At 46.7% G+C, this 20,446-nt stretch overlaps 1 protein-coding gene across 1 annotated transcript in view; it reads left to right on the forward strand.

Moving 5' to 3' along the window:
• PAPPA (pappalysin 1) overlaps positions 1-20,446 on the forward strand; it is a 187,598-nt gene that overhangs the window by 156,415 nt on the left and 10,737 nt on the right. Inside the window, exons 19-21 of the mRNA XM_069873425.1 lie at positions 1,481-1,590; positions 8,339-8,410; positions 12,631-12,729. Coding sequence (XP_069729526.1) covers positions 1,481-1,590; positions 8,339-8,410; positions 12,631-12,729 — 281 coding nt within the window. The remainder of the gene's footprint in view (positions 1-1,480; positions 1,591-8,338; positions 8,411-12,630; positions 12,730-20,446) is intronic.

Consider the following 20,446-nt stretch of genomic DNA (forward strand, 5'->3'; position numbering starts at 1 on the left):
CTGCCAGCCCTTGGTCCTCTCCCTCTCCCAGCCCTGCCGGGGCAGTTGCCAGCGGGTGCCAATCCCAGATGCAAGGTCAAGTGAGCCTGATCCTGAGATGCGACCACGCAGACATCTTGGAGGCAAGGGAATCATAGGTCTGGTCCTGTATAAGAGCGTGGCTTTCACTGGAGAAGAAGAAGGAGCTCGGTGAGGGCACAGTGGCCATTGGCTCTTATCCTCAGCAGATGGAGACATACCACACACTTTGTTAGGCTCACCCAGCAATACCTTTTGGGATCAGGTTGTTGAGGTTTTGTCTTTTTTGTGTGTTTCTGGAAGTCTGATTGGTGCCATTCTGAGAAGGTGCTCCCTTGCTGCTCACTCGCAATGGGGCTAGCATCAACAGGCACTCAGGCAGTGCGTCTGTGGAGCTGCTGCCATGTGCACTGGGAACGCAAAACAAAGCCCAGCCGCTCCCCATCTTGCTGGCTCAACAGCCTCGTTCTCCTCTGCTCCTGCTGACTCCTCCGTGTGGGAGTACATGAGAAGGCAGAAGCAGGTGGGGAAAATAATAGCATTCAGTCGTGGTCACTGTGAATCCCACACACCTTCGGTAATTCCTCAGACACCTAATCTGCCCTTCCAGGATGGGGGGTGTGTTGAGCCAAAGGTTCAGCTCCCCAAACCAATGCAGAGATTAATTCCTTCCCCCTCATGCTGACTGGAGTGCAGAAATCCTAATGACTTGTTTGCAGCAGCTGTGCCATTCAGGAGTGATTTTCCAGTGGGGAAATGGTAATGGTCCAACACACTAGGACTTACGGTTGTGTCACCACAGGGCTCTGGGATATTGCTGCAGAGTATCACAGCATGCTTTAATAAAGAAAGGACAGGATTCCCACTGGGCATGACAGTTAATCAGAGAAAAAGCAGGTTACTGTGTGAACAAGGCCATCATTACCTCTCTGCATACTTCTTGTTGACTGTTGGACTTGGGTGATAGCTCGTCTGCAACATCATTAGGCTTGGTCACCCTCTGAAAGTTTATTATTGAAAGTCTGTAAATCTGATAAATCAAACAGTAGTTTTTTGTCATGTCATAGGTGAGATGAGTTCAACAACCTCTGCTTAATCAGTCCCATTGCTTGAAAGAGCAGTTGAAATGGAAAAAAAAGCCTTTATATTTTCGTGATGATCTGAAAGTACAAAAGCTGACCCCCTCCTTGGAGTTAATAGCCAGAGAAATACCTAGATATGCAGCTCATACAAAAAGGTCTTGGAGTATCTGCCACCCCCACAGTCACCTGCTGAGATGGAGGGTTGTACTCAGCATTTCATGTGCAGCTACAAGATATGTGATAGTTATGGTTGACTGCTAATTGCAGTTTAGGAAAAATGAGCCCTAATCCTGTCCTTCAGCTGGAAGGATGCTGAAAGGGTCAGAAGCTGCTGGCTCTATCCTTATCCTTTTGCTTTATCCACTCTGTGTTTTGTACAGGTGCGGAGTGTACCACCTCATGTGTGGATCACAGTCACGAGCCCATCCTCCTGCGTGTAAACGAGACTGTGCAAGACATCCAGCACTGGATGAACCCTCAAAGAGTGAAGGTCAGTGTCGGATGATTTCACAGACTACATCCCTTGTTGCATATTTACATGCAGTGTTCATTCACTGAGGGGAACACATGGGGAAAACTCCCCTGCCCTATGGAAAAGAATTCCTGGTTTCTGCTGTGTCTTTGCATGTTGTTCTGGTAATGAGGTGACTTTCTCTCCAAATTGCTTTCTGTCTGTGATTTCCCAGTGAAAGTCAGTTCAAGGTAAAGGCCCCAAATCAGCATGCTCAGATCCAGCCAACCCTGTGGGTCTGGTCTAGCAACACAATTCATTGTACAGGAAGGTGTGATGGACAGCGAGAGAAAGGGCACCGGCCAGGTTTTCTTCTCTTCCTCCTGTTCAGTGTTTTGCATGTTTTAGGTAGCAGGGCTAGATTTTTCTACACTGTTTTGGATGACAAAAGAAGCTGATACAGAGGGTATTTCATTTCCTGAACCAGCAGAGCTGTCTGAGTCCTCCCCACGCCCCTTTGCCCGCATGCGAGAGATGCCTGCTCAGCACAGCCCCTTCTAGAGGTCACCACTTCTCCCTCCTGCTTGCTGCAAACACACAGGCAGTGTTAACCTCTCACAGCACTCCATCCTGTGTGTCCTCCAGTGCATAGCAGCCTCAATCTATGATGATGGGGACATGCACACACATGTACAGTGCTTTGCACACACAGTCTCACCTGCACATGCCTTTTGCAGGACACAGCTGCCTGGTGTCATGCCTACACTGGATACCAGTGAGAAACCAGTACGAAAAACTTGGATACCAGTGGGACACACACATACTCATCTACCTCAGCCTGAAAGCCCTCACACCAACTACACAATATGCCTTCCTGCCTAGAACTGCATGTAAACAGGTGCTTGTACCTATGCAGTATTTCTGCATGTATAGACATTTATTTGGATACTCAAGTGCAGAAGACATTGGCACATCACATGTCACCGGGGCGCAGGTTGCTGGTGGTGCTTCAGCAAACACTTTTGGTTTTTACATACTTGTCCCTGCCTTTGCAGGAGCCTGTTTTGCACACTTGAGCTCAATTTAGCAGAACATCCAGCACAGTCCCAGTATGTCCTGAGTGGCTTTGGCTGTCTATTTTCTCCTCTCCATGGCTAGATATGTACCCAGGGTTTGGGATTTTTGAAATCTGGCCTTCATTGTAGATATCAAGCTGCTCTGAAAATCTCCACCACTTTATATTTCCCTATTTCACATGGAGCAGTAGAGTAAATCCTGGAAAGGTCTGATGAACATAAGTCTAGAGAATATGACAAGCTCACAGTGTCCTTCCCAGCTTCCCATTCACTCCGTACACCAACGTTATATTAGTGTCTAAGCCTAGGCTTTGCCAAGTTTCTGGCATGAAACATAAAGAAAACCCGTATCTCTGAATTTAGGGGCAATTTCTCACTGGCTGTTTCCAGACTGCTAGACTTTAAAGTGGTTTTGTAATTCACGGTGAAATAAAATGACAGCTTCCCTCTCATTCTCTCCTGTGCTCCTTCATTTATTGATGCAGGTACGCAGAGGGAGCTGTAACAAGTTTTATACCTGCAGGTCTCTGGAGGACTCATTAGGCAGCAGGGAAAACACATAGTAGTAAAGAAGGAGATGAGAGGAGTGAGGGATGGAGGAAGAATCATGGTTTCCAGGAGTAAGGTGGTAAATAAGATCTTTTTTTGCTGATGGTCAGGATCTGGCAAGGGCTTTAGGCTGTGAGCAGGTACAAATTTGACCCCACCAGCATTTTGTAACTAGAGGGTGAGATTTGGGCTTGAAAACTTGTGTAGAGAGATGAACGGGAGCCTTTAGGAGGCAATCAGGATGGTGCTGAGACATTCTGGAGGGGATGTTTTTGGTAGCTGTAAAACATCCACCTTATGCTGGGCAGCCTGATCTAGTGGAATGTGTCCCTGCCCAAGGCAGGGGGTTTGGAACTAAATGATCTTTAAGTTCCCTTCTAACCCAAACTATTCTATGATTCTATGGTTCTATTAAACTCACCAGATAAGGGGATGTTACCCCCAGGGAGAAGTGCCTTGTGGGGTGTCACTGGGGGAAATGCTGCTGCTGGTGGGACCTGGGAGACCCTGGAGAGACAGGACTGTGAAACCTTTGGGGAAGGTCCCCATGGCAATGCGTTATATATCATTAATAATATGTGTCGGTTGCTGTTGTACCATACGAGTAAAGCGAGCAGCTGGTTGCATTTACACGGCAAGTCTGTGGATCTCCAAGTACTTGAATGACGCAAAGGAAACACTTTTAGTTACTTAATTTTGGGCACAAGTAATGTACAAATGAGTGCAGTATGAGAAGCCGGACTGATGTGTGGAGCTTACCTTAGAGAGGACAGGCAGAGCTAAAGCACAGGGAGAGACAGCCAGAGAAAAAGATATTTGTGTGTGGCTGCTCAAGCAACAGCTGTTATGGAAGTGAAGTGGGAAGGGGGAACCATCTCTCCTCCGGGGGTTGTTTAGAGCAGAGCTGTGCAAATCACTTGATTTTTCGGTTCGCTGCAAGTTCTGTCAAATTAAAAAGAAAAAAAAATGTTTTAACCCAATCAAAGTGACGTTTTTTTGGTTGCTGTGATTTTTGGTGAACCAAAAAATTGGAGAAAACCCCGTGTTGGTTTGAACATAGCTTAGCATTTCATTTCCAAGAATTTTTTTTCCAAACTTTTTGTTTAATGAAAAAAAACATAGAAATTAGATGTCCCCTCATAGGAACAACAACAACAGATATTTCATCTCAAAAAATGTCTAAATATTACTGTTTTCCAGAATCGGTTTATTCTGAGTTGCTTTGTTGGGTCTGAAACAGTTTGCCAAAATCAGTGTGAGTTGGCAGCATCTTCCAGATCAGTGTTTTCAGCAGGAAAAAGAAAATCACCTGAAATGTGTGTGTGTTGGTTATTCTGCAGCGGGCTGTTCTGGGTGCAAGCATTGCTGTTGCCATGATTTCCCATCTCCCATGAATGTGCAAGGGGCAGCGAGCTGTTGAAGATACTTATAGAGAGAGCTGCCGAGGCTGACTGTGCAGGCAGTGGAGAGAAAAGAGTGAAATAGCTCTGAAAGACGGCTTGACAGCTCTTTCCTATTGACTGCAGAGAAACAGGGCAGACACCTTATTTCTTCTGTTGTCTGAGTTTGGGTCCTTGCCTTTGTGCTGAGCAGGAACAGGCCAAATACTGTGCAAGTACGTGCAAGCGTGCCCTGGCTCTGCCTACCAGTGAGACTGAGTGTGGCCACGGCCCCTCCACACGCCTGGGATGCTGCCCCACTGCCAGCAATGTGTTTTCTCTTATGCGCTGCAAACCCTGGGATTTTAGATGTCCAGAAAACATCAGGGGGAATTCTTAAATACTCTCGTATTCATATGTGCTTCGCAATTTTCCTCACCTCTTCTCTTTCTCTGAGCATTTGGCTTGTTTTGCAGGCAGGGAAACTGAGTCATGGAACAATGCAATGACCTATTGCAGTGCAATGGTTCAGCGCTCAGAAAGGCAGGGGTACCCAACCCGTGTGTAACTACAGGAGGAACCAGACACAAAGTTCTGTGTCTCCCCTCTCCTGGCAGCAGCGGCTGATGCCCTCACCACCAACACATTAAGCCTACAATTAATTGTCATGTTCATTTAGTGCCTGAGGAGAGAGTTCGCTGAGACCAGTAGATGCCAGTCCCCAGGCATTAGCCCGGGGGGCAATTGACCAATCTAAGATGGAAGAGAGCTCTCCACCCACCTCTCCTGGGGAAACCCAATCCCCTCCACAGCCAGCAAACGGTTGACATCATTATGTTAGTCCCACCATGGGAGGGAAGCGCTGTGACTGGAGGCACTAGGTCTTCCCTCACAAGGAGAAAATGACAGCTTGATTTGCTTTCTTGGCTCTCTGTTACCTACTGTGGGACCACATCCCAGCTTCCTCTCCCTTCGCAGCAGATGGAGTCACAGCCACCAAACCACAGATGTGGCTGGATGGCTTTTCTGGGATGGGGAGAGGACCAAAGTCAATACACCCAGCTGTGCAGTGCGGCCCGCGCGGGAGGGCAGCTGTGCTGCAGAAGCCGATGCATGAGGGAAGCTGGGGCCATGAGGGCAGCATATGTCACCACAGCAGCTTGGAGCACGTGGTAGCGCAGGGAAGGGGCTTTCAGAGGTAGCGGCCAGATGGGCTTTATTCCCTGTGTGCTGCCTGGCACGTGTCGGATGTGGTCTGTTCATTTACCTCTTACTGCATCCTTTGTTGGCCTCGTGAGTCCACTTTCCTTTCTGCATGCACTGATGCCATCAGATCCTGGTCATATCCTGCAGTGGTGTTGCCTGTACCCTTTCTTGCTTGTTTTTTATGCATTTGTTTATCTCAGTTGCCCCACACAGCACCCTGTGGCACTTGCATGCCTGTTTACACCACAAGAAGCAGGAATGGTGCCCAGCAGCCCAAATTATCCCCATTTTCTCAATTTCCCAACCCAGTTTCTCCCTCTACCCGCACGCCCTCTCCCATCCTATTGCACTGCACACACCACAGCAGCAGCCCCAGGGTGCAAACAGCCTGGGTGGAGGGAATTCAGGGTTTGGAAGATGAGCAAGAGGAGCCAGGACCATGGTGAAGGTCCCTTCCCTGAGTGTACTCTGCTTCCCACCCCATGAATTTTATCAGGACTGAATTCACCTGGAGAAGCTCTAATCATCTCCGCTAGCAAACTGTCATCAATGGAGAAGGCAAAGTAACTGGGACTCAGCTGTTGGCAGGTATCACTCAAGAGCAATGTGAATGCCCCACTGACCCAGTGATTAATCTATCACAAGGTCAAACAGCTTTCCTACGCTATGGAAAGCAGCCTGGGGTTGCAGTCCCTTTCCCTGGAGGATGTCCAGCCCAAGGATGACCTTGAGTGAGAGCTCTGAGGCAAGCTCTGTCTTAGCAAGGATTTCATCTTCCTTCCGTTCCACTATAGGGAGCAAGCTGGGCTTTTAATACTGGCAGGGTCAGGAAAGCAGTCAGCGCATCTTCTGTGAGGGATTACTCTCACTTAGAAAGCTCCTTTCTTGAGAGCCTGTTTCAGGGCTATCCAGCTCCTTTTGTTAGCTCCACACGCTCACACACATTCACACATATCAAGAGGTTTTGTAAATATTGATGCTTCTTAAAAGGGAAATGTGAGATGCTCTTTGGAACAGCACTTCTACTTATTGTCTGGTTGGCCTTGGATACAGGAGGCAAACGCCTAAGTTTTTCTACTTCAGTTTAATTCATAGGTTCAAATGCTCTTGAACCGCTTCCTTTACTCTCCCCGCTTCTGGTCTGCTGACTGACCTTGTTTATTTTGAAATCTAGAAAAGTTTCCTTTTTTTTTTTCCTTTTTATTTCCCTCTGAAGTGCAATAAACAGAAGAGAGGGAAAAAAAATTAAATTAAAACCCTCTCCATTTGTGGCAGGCAGGCAACAGCTTGGAAATCTCCAGCTGTCTGTCAAGAGTGCGCTGGGGGTACGTCTGACACTGCAGGGCTCCCGCACCTTGCAGCCTCCCTCCCGGGAGATAAACAACATCCTCCTCCTTCCCCCAGCTGCTTCTCCACTCACACAGACGGGCCCTGTTGCGAGGCAGGTGGGGCAAGCCGGGCTTGACTAATAGTGGAAAATCCGAGAGCATCGGAAAGATAAACAGCCCAAGTCAGATAGTATAAAAGTCCTTTTTCTAGCACACGCCAGGTAAGCCTCAAATGACGGAAACTGTAAAAACACGCCGAGGTTCCCCTGTAGATGGATTAAGTTAGCCCTCAAATAAACAGGGGAAGGGATGGCTTGTGCGTCAGGTCTTCCCAAACGTTAATCCCTTCCTTCCCCAGACTTCCATCCAACCTCATCCCCTGTCTTTGGGTGAATACTTACGAGTTCATCTTGCCCAACTGGACATTGTAGTGTTCTATCCATGGATGGTAATCCACAATAAACATGGTGCTTGATGTTCTGGTGAATGGATGGGGATCCTGTCTCCTAAAACTCCACAGTACTGAACCAGTATCTCCACTAACCGGCCAAACTTATGATCGAATCTTAAAGTCTAAGTTTTTATTTCTGCAGGCAAACAATGGCTGACCTGTGCATGTCATCACTGAGTAGACTGCTCATCATTTATGCCCAAAACTGGGCACTCCAACTTTTATCTTCTGGAAAAATGTATAAACTGAGTTGGTACAGTAACTACTCTAAAGCTCATAAAATATAGCAGATGATGCCGTCTTACCTGGGGATTATTCTGAAAGAGTGTAGTGGAAGGTGTTTTTATTTAAGGTGGTTCAAAAATGTATTTGAAAGTCAACCTTTTGCTGTTTTCTTCTTCATGAGGCAGAGGTACGATGGGTAGTGAAAACAGAGCAATGCAAACAAATCCCTAAACAAATTCCTGAACTGTCTGCCCCCTACCCCAGAACAAGACAGTGGACCTATGCCTTTGCCTTTCCCTGCCACATTCCCCCACCATGAGTGAAATATTGGACATGACATGTTAGGAGAACCTTAAATATTATTTTAATCTCAAATGTTCTGCTATTGCAAGTGTCAAGTCCAACACTTCTTGTAAATACCTGGAGGACAGCCAGGTCCTGAGAACACAAGAGGTGTTAGGAACTGAACTTCATTGGTTAAGTACAGGAGAGCCATAGGAGCCAGCACACTGACTTTCTGTACACTGATTTCTTTGTCTTAACCTCTGTTGGTTTTTTTCTTCTTCCCTCCAGAGTGTTGTCTGCACAGCGGGACTCAAGTGGTACCCTCACCCTTCCCTGATTCATTGTGTCAAAGGCTGCGAGGTGAGCTTTCACACTAGCTTAAGTGGTTTGTGTTTCTCTCCTAAGTGTTCCGGAAGCAGTCGCTGCTGCCACGGAGACTGTAAATGCTGTTTTTCAAGTAAGGCAAACAAGCTTTTGCCTTGACTATGCTTCAAACCGACTATGATCACCTGCATCATTTCTAACACGCAGGGGTGAAATTGGAGCTTTGCTAGAGCAGGTGGTTGGGTGACTCTCACAGGAGTTAAATGATCAAGTAGTTCAACATCATTGGTAGACTTGCAGAATTTCCTAGGCTCTGGGAATTTCTGGGAAGCTGCAAAAACCTTCAGTTGTTTTTTTCCTTATTTTGGTATCTTATTAGACGGCAATTCTATCCAAGGCCAGCTAGGCTTTGGGCATTGGTATGTGCAGATAAACATTAGGAAAGCCAAGGGAAGAATGGATACTACTGGGTGGACAACATATTTGGAGACCAAGCAGATGACACACCCCTCCACTGTCCACTTCTGTCTGAACCAGAAAAGAAAATGAGAAAAATGTAGTTACATCACATAACCGTGATGCACTTTTACAGTCTTGTGTGTTATTTTTAAAAAAATGCAATTATTTTGAAGGATGTTGCTTCTGCTGGCAACAGTCTTTGAAAAGTCTGAGAAGTCTTAAGATGCTTTCAATAGTTAAATGGGGCTGGAGCTCCACTGTCTCTCTGGGTCACAGTGCTCATGCAATTTCTACCATGCCAGCCCTTAGGAATCTCACCCATTTCAAGAAGTAAGAACTTGTGGTACCTCTGTGAGAATGGGAAGCTTCATGCCCATTGTTGAAAAGAAGTAGCTCACAGGCAGAGGGATACATGGCTGGGCAGTGGAAGAGCTGTATTTCCACCTCGAATCTCCTGACTTTCTGCAGGACCGACTGTGCTCTCACAGTAACCCAATTTTACAAGCGCGTTGAAGTTATTTGCCCAGAGTGGCAGAACATGGCAGAGAATTCCAAAATCTGATTCGAAACTCTAGACCACATAGCTGCGCAACGTGATTTGTCTTGAAGTGAAAGACAGGTTTCCTCCGCATACAAATGTTGGGCCCAAGAGGGTAATAACTCTCCAACAATGTAATAGTTTCTGTCTAGTTGTTCCCTAAATGAAAAGCATTCTGCTGTCAGTGCTTTGAATGTCATAAGCCATCTCACACATCACATTCATGCAGGCTGGCTAGGCGCCCCTATTCTCCAAAGAGAGCTAAAATAACATCCAGCGACCATTAAGAAATGCCATTCAGGTGCTGATGCACCATTGGGTATCCATTCTCCTGCTGTTTAAGGATAGTTGTACTGAGGCAAACTTTGCAATGATGTAATAATTTACCAGAAGCCATTATTACTGACATGCTTTTTCTCAGCATTTTCTTCCCTTCCATCATTTCTAATTGCCAGATCCCTCTGCATCAATAGGAACTTTCTTCTTTTCATCATTCATTCAGCGGTGTCACTGCATGGCAATCTATCATCTTGGAAGGCTTTGCCCAGACAATTGATAATGGCCTCCAGCATCATTTTTAGAGCATGATGCTTCCAGATTCCACGAATGGGCCAGAGCTTGTTCTCTGGCATTAAGGTTTCAGAAGAAATGCCATCTTCACCAAGTCTTTTTTTCCACGACTATGGAATCAGGGACTAATAAGCCAGTAGGTCAATAATACTGGGCCATTAAGCTGTACAATCCTTAATGTATTAATATCCTTAGCATTAGGGAGGGTTCCCTGAATAGAAGGCTCTAAGCGGGGCATTATTTTCCTCTTGGTGATCACAGTGGCAACCCAGACTGCTGCTGCAATGTGATTTTTTGTCGCTCCCTAGTGGCAGGAATAGAGGTTTATGAGTCAGCCCCATTCTTCTCAGCAGCTAACTCAGGTGTTCCAGCAGAGAACTAGTCCCTCTGGTCCACCTAAAAAAACGTGTAGGAGCACTAAGATATGCATGAAGACCTATAGAGACCTCACCTTCCACAGCCAAACCTCCTAGATCTCCTAAATGAGGATTTTAGTACCAAATCAGAATAGATGCTCTTTGTCCCATTCTTCTCCTCCAGAGGACTGGCTTCCCTACTCTGTGCCAGTGCAAGTGAAAGGCAAATTCTTCCACAAGCCTCCTTTACTGATTGTCCAGGGTTCATAGGTGTGGAGTACAGGTATAGACAAGGGGAACTAAAGGCAAGCCTTTCTTGACGAGGAGGGACAGTCAGGCAGTACAAGGGAAACACGGAGAACCCAGACTGTCTTAGGAGGTCAGGCAAAGTTCACATTTTTCAGTATGACCAGATTGTCATAAAAATATTTCTCTATCTACTTTTATCTCTCTTATCTACTTATAAATCATTCCCTTTTAACTCTTAGCATGTTAATTAAATTGGAAGGCCATTTGCAAGTCAAAGGCTTCGCCTGTATAAATAAGTTAATCTCTGTGGAAGTCAATGGAGTTGAGCCAGTTTACAGGCATAGGAGCCTCATCCCGTAACTCTGATTTCACTGTCAACATTGGCATGTAGCTAAACAGGTGGCATGCAGTGAGACATTTACCTCCTGATAGTCCTTCTCTGGTCCAACATTGCCATCATTGCCTGGATCTCCAATACCCTGATAGAAATACTTGAAGCTGCAAATCATCACCAGTAAATGCCCGTGCCTGCACCGTTCCACCGTGTCCATTTCAGTATTGCTGAGCAAGGCTGTGGCTCTATGTGGGGAGAGTGTGGCGAGCTCTTAGGGCTAGTTCTCTGATATCTGTCATCAGGGAGACTCAGATACCACAATTGCTACAAAATCGTAGACTCATAGAATAGTTTGGGTTGGAAAGGGCCTTAAAGATCATCCAGTTCCAACCCTCCTGCCATGGGCAGGGACATCCCACTAGATCAGGCTGCCCCATCCAACCTGGCCTTGAACGTCTCCAGGGATGGGGCAGCCACAGCTTCCCTGGGCAACCGAGGCCAGCACCTCACCACTCTCATCATGACAAAATTCTTCCTTATGTCTAGTCTAAATCTGCCCCTCTCCAGTTTATACCCATTGCCCCCAGTCCTATCACTACAAGCCTTTGTGAACAGTTCCTCCCCAGCTTTCTTGCAGGCCTCCTTCAGGTACTGGAAGGTCACTATAAGGTCCTATGTTTCCTCCCAGGAAACCCTTGCAAGCCTCCCTGCCCACTCTGCAATGATGCCTTCTTGTAGGCAAATACCTGGTGTGTTTTCCTTAGTGCAGAATAAATGAATTTTCCAAAGAGCAGATAAAATGGGAATGGTCCCTTGAGCCTATGCACATAAGAAGTGTTACAGACATACAGCTCTCTGCTGAGCATCCATTTTTATGCCCTTTCAGTGCTGCCTGGGATTCTCATACCTGGCATGGAGTTTTTTTACCCATCAGACAGAGTTTTGACTTCCAGGAAAGACTTTTGTACTTGTTGACCAGGAAGGCTCCAATGTGTAATGAAAAAACAGACTTCAAGCCTTTTCGTCAGCATTGTGATTATTATTCAGTCTTGTGCAGCACATAGACCAGTGATCGCATTGAAGAGTAGTGGCCACTTTTTCTTTCTCAAGGTGATTTATGGATTTTACTTAATAGCTCTCCACAACATCCCTCTGAATAGTTGCCATTATCCCATCTCTGAGCTGGGGAGCAGAGGGAGATTATGTATCATGGTCAAGGCCATACATAGTCATTGCTGGTTGGAGAACCAAAGCATGTGGTCCCTGTGTTGAGCCCAGATCACTTCCCATTTCTCTTTGTGATATGTTTTGTGCCCTTGGTGCTGACACTTGTTGCATAGTTAGGAGAACTGTGGTGGAAAGTACAGCTATTAAAAGCAAGCCATTTTTGCTGCCATACATAACCACCTTCTTATCCCACATAGTTTTGGAAGGTTAGCTTAAAATTATCATAAAGCACCACAATTTTAGATGCCTTGATACTGTCTCTGGGCCTAGTCAGATTAATATTCCTGAAGCATCATCTTATGTGGGATGTGAAAAGCCAACAGGGGCTCATTTCTCTTCTATCTAGTGTCCTTTTTTTTCTGTCTGCCTTGAAAAGAGAGGAATAATTATGTCTTTTCAGGGTAGTTGGTAATGTTACAAACTATATGGCTTATTTGAGACTTCATGTTTTCCTTCTGACATTTTGTTATGGGTTTTATCAATGTTCACAATCTCAGACTTTCGCTGCTTTTTTCTTTTTCAGCCTTTCATGGGGGACAACTACTGTGACTCCATCAACAACCGAGCCTTCTGCAACTATGATGGTGGGGACTGCTGTGCCTCAACAGTCAAGACCAAAAAGGTAGGGATGCCCCTTCCTCTTCTCACTGGGAATTCCTTGGTGACTGCTGCTTTGCACCTGGAAAAAAAAATCATTTTTGCTAAAATAGGTGCAGTCCAAGGTCTCAGAAGGATGATCAGTCTAGGCACCAGCTCCCCATAGGCACTGCATTCTTGTTGATTCTTTCTGAAGTTTTCTCTTCATATTTCCCATCATAACCTGACTTACAGCTAAGCAAGGCAGATTCTTAAATAAAGTATTCAGAGGTGTTCATTCTTTATATATGTTACTTCTCTATAGGCAAAGACTGGCTCCTCCAAAACCCTGGGCATGTTCATCAGAAAAGCTGCACCTACTGCTCAGGAGAGCTTCACACAGGAACAGAGAAGGGTGTATTTGCCCATCCTGATATTCACTGTCAGTGTTCAAAGGGGAAACTGAAATTTAGGAGTCATTAGGAAAAGAACAGAAACTAGAAGGAAAGCATCACTGTGGGGCCGTACCTTGATCCGTGTGTACTCACGCATGCATGGCTCACTGACCATCCCATCTCCTAAAGGACAGAGTGGGATGGAGAAGGGTGTGGAGCTGGGCAAGAGGGATGAGCAGGGGTGTCAAATGTCTTCTGCACAAAGACCACATAGACCAGGACTTGCAAACTTTGAAAAGAGACAGTGGGCATGGTTAGTGGCAGAGAGTTATAAAAACATTTAACGCAGGGAGGATGCTTAGGAAAATATGATCCACTGTTGCTTATCACACAGCAACGAGGGAATGAAACAGTAACTACCTGGAAGCAATATCCAAACAAGTGGATAAAGTGCTTATTCACGCAATATGTAAGGGAATGATGGGATGCATTGCCACAGAGTAGTCAGTCATAGAATCATAGAATGGTTTGGGTTGGAAGGGACCTTAAAGCCCATCCAGTTCCACACCCCTGCCATGGGCAGGGACACCTCCCACTGGATCAGGGGCTCCAAGCCCCATGCAGCCTGGCCTGGAACACCTCCAGGGATGGGGCAGCCACCGCTGTTCTGGGCAGTGGCTGGAGCAATGGAGCTTGTTTGAAGAAATACAAAATTTCATGTGTTTCTAACGAGGACGGATTTTGAACTTGTTTCCAAAAGAAAGGAAGGAAAATTTTAGCCTCATCTGTGTGAGATTTTTGTCTTCAACAGTAGAATTCAAATCAGAATGAAGAAAATCCAGTATCTGATGTATATTAAAAAATTTAAAAATCTTGAGAACTGACAGGGGGAGCTTGGGCCCAGCATATGACACCATCCATTTCACCCATCTGAGGAAAAAACTCCTCTCTACCACAGCGGAGGGGTTGAGGACCTCTGTGCAGGGAACAGTCCTTTCTAAGACAGCTTTTGCTGGAGCTCCTTTTCTTTGGTTTAGCCAAAGGTCTCCCACCAGTACAGCCTGTGGGCTGTCTCTGACCCATCTGGGAGTGCTGGGGAAAGGAAGTGAATGTCTCGGCAAGTGGAAGGAGTTAATTTCTCCACTGGAGAGGAGGTAGTTTTCCTAAATGTGCTTTTTGGGATACTTTACCCCTGTGGTGTTTCTTTTGTGAGTGCCTGTGTGAGCCATGCACTGAGAGGGCAGCATGGGCAGGTGAACTTCTTTGTTCCCCAAGGGTGGAGTAGGGTGTGGAGAGCCCATATGGAGCTCCCTGCTGAAACGACCACCCCAGAGACCAGCGGGGATGACAGGCAGTGGCTGGTCTTCAATGTCACCTCCAAGAACAGATTCCTATCTCTGCCTGATTTTTCCACCTCCTTGGGAGGAGCAGCCCAAGGGCAGGCACAGCTTGCTTGTTGGCCACTACTGAGAGGGCAGAGCTGGAAGTGCCTGGTAGCTCAGCATGGCATAGATCTCCTACAAGAGCCTGTCTGGGAAACTTTATCTTGCTGCCAGGCTTGAGAGCAGGGAATGAAAAATCCCAAGAGGTGCCAGAGGAATGGAAGTGAGATAGCTGGAAGGGGACGGACCCAAACCAGCCCCATCAAGGCAGGAGCTAAGGGCACAAATGTATTGCTGGGGTGAGGATTGATCTGAAAAACAAGAGATGTTAGTGCTGATTTGAGAGGGATAGGATTAAGATTTGGGAGTAGAATTTATGTCTGGGCAGGGAGTTGAGACAGTGCGGGATCTGCACAGAGTTGTGAGCAGTTACCAGCCAGACAAGTCACACTCAAAAATATCTACTGCTTTGCTGCCACCCAGAAATTAAATGACCACCCAAGAGGGGGAAAGCTCTTTGTAGCCCAGTCTGTTACTGGTTTCTGTGCTAAAACTGCTCAGTGCAAAGGGCAAGCAGCTGAGGGAAGGGCATCTGGTCACACGTCTGATGCATTCCCCCCATGGTGTTGTGTTGGTGGTTGGACTTGATGATCTTAGAGGTCTTTTCCAACCTTAATGATTCTATGATTCCAGTGACTTCACCATGAGCTGTATCTTTCTGACTGAAGGAATTAGACTGAAGGAATTGCACTTCAGAAAAACCCATTCTGGAGATCACACAGTGAGGACTGAACCATAAAGTCCCTTGCTCCTTCAGCACTCATTCAGCTTCCACAAACTTTTCCTCTCTCCCAGAACACCAACAACATCCCAGGAGCTGAACAAGGCACTTGGGAGGAGTGAGGAAACCACCTTGTCCTTGGACCTCTCTTGCCAAAAGCAAGATGATAAGTCCCAGTTTATTATATTTATAGGGTAGAGAGGGGAATAATAACCCAGCCAGTGGGGCCGGGGTGTCAAAGCCGAAGAGGCGGCAGGCAGCAGCTCTCTGTCTGCAAAACGCCACCGGCACCTGTGGCAGCAGCCGTGGGGCCACGGGTCTCGGCTCTTCGAGTTATTTTCCCGTCTGAGGCCTTTGACTGGGACCAGATTTCAGGCAGGGCTGTTCAAATACAGCTCTCCCTTTGAAGAGGTTTATGAGTGGAGCATTACAGGAGATATTCCAAAGGGAAGAACAGTGAAAGGTGAGAGAAAAGGGAGCTGAATAAAAATACTCCGCATACCAAATCCTTCCAGCGCAGTTTGCCACCTACTTAAAAAAGGCGCAGTTTTAAAATACACATTGGGTGTAAAAGCCAAAATCCTGGAGGAGACGTAGGGAGGGGTGAGTCCAGCTCTGTTAATTCCAATACCAGATGAGGATGTATTTTCATACGGTTGTAGAAAGAGCAAGACACATGAAAGGGACTGCTTTGCTCCTTTTCTGTCAGGGTTACATACTATGTGGCAGATGTGTCAGTCTTTTAAAGCCCCTGCAAGTCTACCCATAAATGTCTAACATTTACGCAACACCTGTTTTTCTCCCAAAATGTCACAGGACATTTTACAAGCTTTAGATTTATCATCTTTTCACCATTGCAGCCATTGCTGAGGTGACACATGGTTCACATTTAACAGAACATAGCAACTCTGCACATTATTTTAGGAAAAGGCTGCAGATTAACATTGCATTATGTGAAGATTCAGGAGTCAACAGTAAAGCACGAGCTGGCTTCAGATCTTTAATGTCCACAAACTGTCAAGACTTAACTTTGACTGCAATCCCACCATCCTCCCAAAAGCACTTTCAGCTTCACACAGTGCTGTGTGAAAACAAAATTACTCAACCCATATTCACTTTAATTCTGAGCCCTCTCACTTAATGTGAGATTTTGCACGTGCCTGTTTTCTTGCCCCGAAAATGCGCAAGAGACTTTCATGCAGCATTCACTTTGGCCACATTTTCCCTTTGCATTTGAGTGTTAGCAGCAAATGACCTTGTGCATTTCTGCAGCGAGAGGGGAATAGAGCGGTGTGACTTATCTGACCAACCGCAGACTAATCAGTGCTGCTGCTTAGATAGGAAATAATGAGTATTTGCCCTGCACTATTCACAATCAGGCTAGAGAGCTTAAAAGAAATCATTAAAGACCTCTTTTGAATGCTACAAATGGAAACGAATAAATTCAGTCATATTCTGGGCATAAATTCGAGGCAACTGCAGTCAGCAAGCAGGAAAAAGAGACATTTATCAGCTTAATTATTTGTTGTGCGCTAATTGATCAGCATCTCCCCGCCGTGGGCAAGAAGCCAGGGTTGGCACAGGGATGAGTGCACCCAGCAAAGCAGGTTGCATCAGAGATTGCTGCCCCGGGCAAGTGGGCTGTGGGGAGAGCAAGGGGCTGGTGGTAGGATTTTGGTAGGGACGGGGCTGCGCAGCTCACAGCTTGCCCTGTGCATGACCCAGGAGCAGCTTTGAGAGACAGGAAGGCCATTGCCAGCCAACCTCCAAGGGAGAGAAATCTTCTGTTGTGTATCTGGAGGGGATAAAGCCTTCTGTGAAGGACAAAGCAAAATCCCATCTCCTTTTAATCTTCCTACCCTCCTGACCCAGCACAGGTTGCCAGCTCCCTTCTGCCTGGCTGCTCTAGGAAGCTGCTTCTTGCTTTGTATCCTGCCGCAGATAAAAGAATATCCTATTTTTTTAAATGTTAAATACGTGACACTGCTAAAATGAGAAAAATAAATAACCTGGGCATAACTGGCTGTCTCTGGGCTGGCAGCCACCTGTGAGGAACTCCTGGGGTGTACAGCATTGCGGGGAGCGAGGTTATGGCTATTTCTTTCCAATTAGTTTCAGGAAATCTTCTCTCTAGTCGCTGTTCTCCTTCACTTCTTTTCTCTTCCCCTTCCCTCTTATAAGTTTTCCCTGGAGAAGGCTGTCTAGAAAGGCCTCAAGATCAGAAATGTCTCTCTTTAGGTTCTGCTTATGTACTTTATTCCAGGCTCAAATCATGGGTTTGATTAGTTGAAGATCCTACAGCCTGGTCCCTGCAAATTTAAACAGGATTTGCAGTTTTAACTTAAACTATTTGAAATGGCAGACTTTCATCTGTCTTCCTTCCCTGCCTTTCCTTTTCATTGCAGAAGGAGTAAACCTACTGCTCCCATGAGAAAAACCTGTCTCATTCAGTTATCACTTGGGTTTTCCCTCAACAGCTTTGCCCCATAGCACTTTGAAAAGAAAAAGAAAAGTCATCCTGGCAAAAATTCCCATCTCAAATGCTGCCCCTTCAGCCTCTTGACATTTCTGTCCAACACCTTGAAGAGGAAAACCAGCAAGTGCCTCAGCGGAAAACAAATGAGGACTTGTGGTAGATAGAGGACTGTGTAGGATTCATCCAAAGCTTTGCTTATCTAAAAGATAGGCAAGTTATCAAAAACTCTTCAGGGACTTTATGGCCGAGAATTCAAGGCCTAAAGAAAGGAGCTTTGAACTCAGGAGCTGCTACTGGCTCCAGCAGGGATTTCCAAAGACTGTCCTTGTCTCCCCAGAAAAAGGGGTCTGCTTCACTCCTACCCTTAAGAAAACAGAAATAACCACTTCTTGGTATTTTGGAGAAAAAGACACCTTCTCCCAACTCTCTAAGAGCAACACAGATCTGTCTTCGGGAATCTCCGGTCTTACTCCATGGGCAGAGCATGGTTTTGAGGCAGTTCATGCGATTAGTGGACTAAGTCACCACCCTGGCTAAGGAACTTTTGCTTATCTAGAATTGATGTTTCTGCAATGATACTGCTCCTAACAACTTGCGCATCCCCATCTGGGTGAGTTTGTCAGCTCTATAATTAGCTGGCGAGATACAGTGAATGGTGGGGGAGCAAAGAGGAAGGAACGATACAATGTGGAGTGTTGCTTCATGGCTCTGGAAGTGGCCAAGTGCTGCTGCCTGCTCCAAGCATGCTAGTTCACCCAGACATGTGGGTGAACTCACCCGTGAGCTGTTGGTTACAGTCTCAGTGGCTCGCTCTTTGCCATGTGAGGAGCATTTTCAGTCATGGTTGGTTGGGATGGGGGCTTATTTTGGGGCTCAGAGCTTGTTTTCATCATCATTCAGGGAGGCTTTCCAGACGGTGGTAAATTAAAAGCAGTGATGGTAGTAGCACATGTTGCCTATCCTGAGAGAACTTTCTTGGCTTCAAGGAATATGGGGCTTCCCACAACATACAGCATTCCCAGGGGATGTGCTAGTGGAGGGTGTTTGCTTTGCTATCCGACCTCACTTCATTAGCAAGTGTTACAAAAACCAGCGAACAAACCTTCCCCGCTCCACCGCCAGCTATTTGGCCTCTGGGTGGTCTGGCTCCTATTAAGTCTTTGGCGATTATTTAGACTAATTGCATTCATGTTTGCACAATCAGTAGCATGAGGATAGGAAGCGCCACTGATTGCTGAGCAACTGAGCTCCATGTGGTTTGGCAAACGGGTTCCCTTGCTTTGCTCAGCGGGCAGGCGGGGATGCGGGGATTTGTGCGGGCAGGGCTTTCCCGGGTATCCCAGCTGGCTTGGGCCATTCTGCTTCCACCAGTTCTAGTGAGGCTGCTCCCAATTTATACTCAACAGAGAGAGAGGAGCATCCGTTGGGTTTAGTTGAGCTATGCCGTGGGACGCTGGGCTTTTTGGCTTCGGTGAGGGAAAGCCCGCTTTACGGTGGGGCAGTTAACAAAAAATCAGGGCTTTAAAACTACATGTGCTGCATGAAGCTCTTGTGAGCTTCAGCTTTGCCTTTCCCAGGCCCTCCAGAGTGATGCCCTAGGTGTGAACCTGCATTCCAGCCCCCACAGTTAAAAAGGGGGCTCACTCTTCTCCTGTTATCTCAAAGCAGCCCTAGTGACCTGAATGCCAAAAGCCACTGAGAAGACCCTTACAAGATGCATTTTTGTCCTACAAGGGCCTTGTCAGGGAACAAAATACTCGCCAGCGTTTGAGCTGTGAGGGCCTCGGGAGGCATGGGGCTGTGACACTCAGCACGATCTGCCACGCTTATCTCGACACGCCACGCTCGCCTGCAGAGGCTCTGTCTGCAGCGGGAACTTCAGAGTCTCAGGCTTGTCTGGGAGATTTCGCAAACACTTCAGGGCTGAAATCTAACAACAGGCTGTTTCCCAACACTTTGCTGCCCTCCTCCCCTGCTTCCACTACCACCTCCCTTTCCCGAGCCAGGTCCTGCCTGTCCCGGTGCTGCTATGAACCAGCCTCAAGTGCGCTGGGGAGGTACAGCCAGGTCAGCCTGATATAAGCCTGCGTGAGGAGTGAGCTCTGGCCCTTTCCAGAACTGTTTCTCATCCCTCCCTGTACCTGTCTGGGATTTCTCCTGTCAACATTCCCACCAGTTTCCTATAGGCTGGCCTTTCTCAGCAGGAATCTGTCTTGGGATGTCACCAGCCTCTTTTGATAGCTGCCGTGTAGTGAGGATTTGTGGCCTCTCACTCATTTCATGACCTGGATCCCAGTTCTGCATTGGTCTGTTATATTGTTGTCTTTGTTCCCACAGTCGGGAGCATGGCATCATGGACAAATGCTGCCCTGTTTCCAAGAGGTAGCTTAGATTTTATCCAAGTTGTCCGTTGCTTAGTGTGGGAGAGGATGCTTAGAACTCTCCTACCTTCATGGACAATGGAAATATGGGTTCATACGCAGCATAGCATGGGTAGTGAGTTGATAGAGGTGGAAGTGTCTTAGATTTCCTGTGCTTTACACCCCAGAAGTCCATGCTAGCTTCCTGCCTAAGCCATAAGCCGACGTCTCCTGCAATTTCTACTTTAGGTTCAGAGCAGGACGCATCATGCAGTGCACACTCCTGGGGTGATGGACCCAGTTTAGCTTGCATCTGTTTGCTCTTAAAGATAGTCAGTCTGTGGTCCAGTGTGGTTCAGATGTGTCTCA

The sequence above is a fragment of the Phaenicophaeus curvirostris genome, chromosome 20, assembly GCF_032191515.1.
Source record: "Phaenicophaeus curvirostris isolate KB17595 chromosome 20, BPBGC_Pcur_1.0, whole genome shotgun sequence".
NCBI classification, from domain to species: Eukaryota; Metazoa; Chordata; class Aves; order Cuculiformes; family Cuculidae; genus Phaenicophaeus; species Phaenicophaeus curvirostris.